The sequence below is a fragment of the Opisthocomus hoazin genome, chromosome 3, assembly GCF_030867145.1.
Source record: "Opisthocomus hoazin isolate bOpiHoa1 chromosome 3, bOpiHoa1.hap1, whole genome shotgun sequence".
NCBI classification, from domain to species: Eukaryota; Metazoa; Chordata; class Aves; order Opisthocomiformes; family Opisthocomidae; genus Opisthocomus; species Opisthocomus hoazin.
In genome coordinates this window covers 58,721,544-58,727,543 of record NC_134416.1, presented here as the reverse complement: position 1 = coordinate 58,727,543, position 6,000 = coordinate 58,721,544, and the positions used below count along the sequence as shown (strand labels likewise).

At 50.1% G+C, this 6,000-nt stretch overlaps 1 protein-coding gene across 1 annotated transcript in view; it reads left to right on the top strand.

Annotated features, from left to right (window-relative positions):
• The first annotated feature begins 1,199 nt into the window (after positions 1–1,199).
• Positions 1,200–6,000, top strand: part of LAMA1 (laminin subunit alpha 1) — a 109,152-nt gene continuing 104,351 nt past the window's right edge. The window contains exon 1 of the mRNA XM_075416444.1: positions 1,200–1,281. Coding sequence (XP_075272559.1) covers positions 1,200–1,281 — 82 coding nt within the window. The remainder of the gene's footprint in view (positions 1,282–6,000) is intronic.

The following is a 6,000-nucleotide window of genomic DNA, read 5'->3' as shown; positions in this document are numbered from 1 at the left end:
ATGATTTGAACATAAACATTGCTATGCCTTCTCAAGTATAACTCATAACTCTTGAGTTACATGAGAAGAAATAGCTTTATTTTATATGAAATATGTAAACTACTGTTCTTTTCCTGAATTTCTTTACCCTGATCAAAAAAACCAACCAGCCAACCAAGCTGAAGTCTGAACCCCGCAAACAGCTGCCCCCGACTTGAAGAATGCACTTGCAGCCTAACTCCGCTCACGGAGCTCATATGTATTACTGTACTTTGAAACACGGTTGTAAATGCTGTGCCATACACAGCCACACAGTGTTCTCCTAAGAAATCAGCAGCGTGCGTTGCAGCGGCAGGGAATCACGTTTGAGAGACAGTATCTTTTGACTGAAATTGCCCCACCTCAACTAACTTATTCTGGGCATACATTTCTTTTCTCAGGAAAACGTCACTCCTTGCTGCAACTTACTCGAAAAACTCGTGAAGGAGTACTATAAATCTGAGCTCTGCGAGCTGACAAACCTTAGAGCAGGACAGCCCAACGGGAATGACCTTTCCTGGAGTACGAAAGAAGCGTCTCTGCCTTGAGGAATTTCTACAACCAGCGCGCTCTGTTCCGTGGTGGTTTCAGCAGAGAGCTGATCGTTAGCGAGCTGCGAGGACTTCCTGCGGGACAAAAGCCGCCCACCCCTCGCCTCACCGACCCGCGGGAGAACGCGGTTCGCTTATCAAACATGGCTGATGCGCCCGCTTCGCGTGCGGCGGAGGCTCGCAAAGTATCAGCGCGGGCATGAAGCCGCAGGGCTGGGGAGGGCTAATCTACGAGGAAAGGCTCAGCCGCTGAAGTTTTGTGGGTTTTTGGTATTAAACCCGCGAACGTGCCGGCCGCCCAGGGAAGCCGCAGCCTGGACGAGCTCGGCAACGTGTGCCCCCCTCCGCGCTCCCACCTTCCCACTTCTCCCGGGTGCCTCGCCCTCCTCCTCGCCCCTCCTCCCAGACACCCCCAGCTCAGCAGCCCCCGCTCTCCGAAACTTCTCGGGCCCCGGGGCTGCAAGTGCTGCGGGGGCGGCGCTGCGGGGGCGGGCACGCGCGGCGCGGGGTCCCCGAGCGCGGGCGTCCGCGCGAGCCCCCGGCGGCGCGGGCGCGGGGCGGGGCGGGCCGGGGAGCGGTATAAGGCGGGCGGGCCCGGCGGGGCGGGCAGTGTCCCTCACGGCGGCGGCGATGGGCAGCGGCGGGCCGTGGCTGCTGGCGGCGGCGGTGGTGGCCGCGCTGCTGTGGGTGCCGGGGCAGGGCCAGCCCCGAGGTGAGCGCGGCGGCGGGGGGCGCGGGCGTCTCTCTCTCTCTCGGGGTGCTGTGCCCCGCGGAGTTTGTTCGCAGCGTCCCGGAGCGGGGCTTTCGCTCCTCTCCGGGGCTGGGGGGGCCTTGGCGGTGCGACCCCAGCCCTACCGGGCCGGGCTGCAAGGGGAGCCCCGCGGCGGGCGCCGGGCTGGGATCCGCTCCCCCCTCCCCCCAATCCCTTCTCTCCCCCATCTCCGCGCTTTGCAGCCGCTCTCCCCCCCTTCCCTCCTTCCCTGCGGCCCTTTCTTCTCCCTCGGCGGCGGGGGCCGCTCTGCCGGGCCGCCTCCGGGGCCTCCCACTCCCTTTGTGGGAGCCGAGGGACGCGGTGGAGCGGCCGAAACCCGGGGGAGGGGGCGGGCACGGCCGCGGCCCCTGCCCCGCTCCCCGGGGCGGCGGAGCCCCCAGCGTAGCCCCTGCCCCGGCTGGAGACGGGGGGGCCGCAGCCCCGGGGGTCCCGCTGCGGGGGGGGGTGGGGGGAGCAGCAGGCAGACCCGGAGGATGCCTCGACGCTGTCGCTGATGTGAACCAGCTTAAGCTCTGTTAGACGGGGCGAGAGGGGGTCGGAACCGCTCTCCAGGCGGGCGGCGGAGGGGCGCGAGGGTGCGGTGGGGGTGACTGACAGCGGCTTTCCTCTCTGCCCTCGCCCGCGGGGCCGGCCGGCGCGCTCTGCGCCGAGTTCGTCCTTCGCGAATAACTTCGGCGCGCTCATCCGCTTTGTTCCAAGCGCGGTAACGTGCGTTTTCCCAGGGGGCCTGCGGTCGGTGAGCAGCAGCAGTGCCCGCTCTGTTACTGGGACAGCACCAGCTGGCGCTGCGGCGGTGCTGCGTTGCGAGGGAAGGCGCTGGTGGACACCAGGTGCCCTCGCCTTTGGTTTGGTTCCGCTCCTTCCGGCGTCGACAGCAGAATTCCCGCCGATCCCTGCTCGTTAGTCCCCAGAGGCGTTAGGTCTCTAGTGAAAAAAGAAAGCCGAGGATGGGAAATGGTCGGAAGGCACGTGTTCTTTACAGTGAAGCGTGGTGTTCAAGACGGATATAGTGTGGGAGAATAGCATCTGGAAGGTTACATGCTGTAGTAAAAGCAAGAGTGTTTATTAATGTCATTGTGCGTACAGGACTTCATCCTCCAGGTAAGGAGGACAAAATCAAGCCCAAGTAAACTGCTGAGTCCATATATTTCAGCTTTTAAACCAATACACTTCACCTTGGTTATGAAAATTCAGTCTTGGAAACAAATGAAAAGCCGGACAAAATGATGCAAAATTTACTTTTCACGATTTTTTTTTTGTAAGGTACCATCGTATGCACACCAAATAACCTTAATTCACTATTAACTCCTATTTGAATATATATGTTAGCACAAAGTTTGAAAAGGTAGAAATTTTCCTAAAGCTGGTTAAATGTAGGTGATGAGTCCATATGGTTTTTTCATAGAAATTTGCAATGATCGCACTGCAGTAATCTGCTGCAGCTTTTGCAAATAATTTAGTGCTAGTACTCCAGCTTTTATACAGCAGCCCGCATTGTTGGCGCCATCTTGATAAAATGCGTGTTTATACCAGTGATCAAAGATACTTGATTGCTCCTAAGCCACCCCTCCTGGGGCTATTTAAATTTATAATTATATTTTTCTAGTTGAAAGATTGGATCAGGAGACCATTCTTTCTAGTAGATGAAGTTGATAGAATTTCTTTTTCTCGGTGTGAGAGCACAGATTGTCCGAGGAAGCAATGAGTATCGAACCCCCCTGGTGGATAACTGCCTTGCAAAAACCAGGATTCAAGATAACTGATCCTAAAACAATGTGAAGAATGCGATGCAGATTAGAATAGCCATGTTGCTTTTGCAGAAAGTAAACAACTGGAGCTCAGACTTGTAAGCATCTTGATGATGTAAAAATACAGTTTGTGGTAAGGCTGGAAAGATTTCCCAGAGCTGTTGCAAGAGTGTTGGAGAAGTTTGATGGAAAGGTGTCTTTCCAGGGCAAGATGAGTATCGTGGTAGAACTCTCAGCTTTTCTTGTTTTTCTGTTTGTTCCTGCTTTTGTCCTGTCAGCAGATGAGGAAACTGGAGCGTACGATGGTTGCAAGGGTCTGTCAGAAAGTGCTGAAGTCCAATCTAAGAAAGAGAAACACAGAATAGTAAAGTCACTGCACTGAACAACTTTGAAGGTTAATGATTGGTTCCTTCAGCCTAAAGATTAATATCTACATACCTATAAAACTTAGTTGGTATTTTAATTGCAGGTGTTTCGTAAAGTGTCCCCATCATGTTGAAAAGTTGGGTTTAGTATCCAGCTGAGTCTTTTGTATCCTCTGGTGGAGTAACTCTTCGTGAAGCACATATCACTAGTGTCCGGATCCAGATGAGAGTTATTTTCCAAGCTCGGAAGTGAATAGCTATTTCAGAGGCTTGTGTAGCAGGTTTGCTCCGTTGGAATGCATTCTCAATTATACTGGAGGTAACAGTGATACAGGTCTACAAAGTAGAAAGGGAAAACAGTTAATGGTTTTGCACACAGCTGCCTATATTTCAGAAATTTTGATTCTGCCACTGTCAGGTGGCTTTTCTATAACTAAAAAAACAACCTGCTACTGTAAATGGGTGGTAATGGTAACTTTCAAGGCTGTAGTTGTAGATTACATGTTTCCTTAGCTTGTTTTTGTAAGCTGGTGTGCTGCAGTAGCCTGCGCTGTTGATCCTGCCTGGGGTTTTGGAATCAATAGTCTTCAAGGGCTGATGCTCAGGGGATTGAATGGCCCCAGGAAGGTGCCTGGGGTGCTTCACGTGGGCAGAGCTGAGCACGTGTATTTCTCCCACTTACCGTCATTTGGGTTTCAAACCTACCGTGCTTCAAGAATCTGGTTTAGTAAGTATGCTTAGGCTATGACTCATACACAAATTATGACGTTATGGTCAGTAACCACATTTTTTGCTGAAAAGTAAGTGATATGGTTTGCTTATAAATCAGAATGTGAGAGCACTTGCCCAGGAAGTGGAGTGGGAGATTTAGGTTAATCTCCTTAGTTTGAGATTGTTTGAACCCACATCTCCAATTTCTGAATAGTGCCACATTACCAAGTTACTGTGACAGGTAATGCAGGGGAGGGGGAGGTGTGTACGATATCTCTCCAAACCTCTGTTTGAAACTGAGCTACTGTGCAGCAAAGAATGCAAGTTTCACGTGTGCAGAAGCCAAATGGGCAAGAAAAAAAGCTGATGCCGTAGTTGGATCGTTAGGGCACTCAAAGATGGAAGGAGAATCAAATGGCAGGCCTTTCTCTTTTTTTACTTTTTGCAAGCAGCAGTCAGGAGTCCAAATTCAGGAGAAAGACTTTATTTGTTGTACCAGTGTCTGCTGTTTCCTTTTACTGGGTCACTCAAGCCTGGCACCACTTGGCTGGATGATTGTTCATCCCACGTAGCAGAGAAGCACTTTTTGGTGCCTGATTGAGGAAGGCAAGTTCCATCTCAAAGCTGATGTGCTTTATTTGGCAGGAAGACACTTCAGTCTTTTGGGTTTTTTAGATCTGACCTTTAGTCTACAAGCCTAGATAGGTAGGACTTACACTTAGTTGCCTTGCTACAACCTCATCCCTTCAAAGGTGTTTTCTGCATTGATATGGTTTCCTTTCTCACTTTTGAAACTGAGAGCCAGACTTCCAGAATGTACTTAGATGACCATAAAACTTTGAAGAAAGTCTTCTTACACTTTGAAGATGAGCTGGGTGTTGCATTCCCAAATACTTTCTGGATGAGATGAAAAAAATACATCATAGGTACTTTGCCATACTGCATCATGGTTTGGTATATGCTAATGGCTTGAACAGAGCTCGTTTCCATCAGTCTTCAATACCAGATTTTTCACAAAATCTGCAACAAAGAAGTGATATGGGAAATGGGAAGGTTTCCATCCCCTGCAAAGTTTGCCTTTATTTTTAAATATTTTCCTTTAACATTTCTGCTATATTTCCACTGGTGTGAATATTGTTTCCTGATAAGAGAACACTAGAAGAAATTAAAAGTCCCTTGAGACCTGTGGAACACTTAGACGCAATGCTGTTTGCAACTTGCAGTGTGAGGCAAGTGAGCTAAAAATATGACAGGAGTCTGAGGCAGAATGACTGAATGCTGTGGTGAGCTGAAAACTTTAAATTTTGGCAAAATTGGGCAGAATGCTATACTTGGCTTAAGTTCTCACTTTTCCGCTGGGTTGGAAACCTTAGTTCCAGTGAACCCATGTGTGCTCAGCTTTACTACTGGCTGGACCTGGGAACATGGGGCTGCAGCAGCTGCTTCTCTGTTGGGCTGCAGGACTTGGCACACCCCAGCCAAACTCTGTAGGAGAGCAGATGTGACTCTGGAGCTCTGGGCTTTTGTTTTCTCTGACACAGTTTGGCTGTTGAGGCCTTAGTGTAATGGACTTTATTCTATATAGTACTCTACAAAAGTCAATTCTAGATGACCTGTCTATGAAGTCACCTCAGAGGCCACATTGCATGTTCCCAGGAATGCTGACTTTGTGGGTACCATAACGTTAAAATGATAAAGTTCCCTTAATTCATAGTAAGGAACACAAATATATTTTGAAACCTTTATTAAATAGAAATGGGGCTAGATTTTTAATAAAAGGAATTTGTAATGTAAACACTCGTGTAAAAGGTAATGGATCTCAGCTAGGTGCAAAT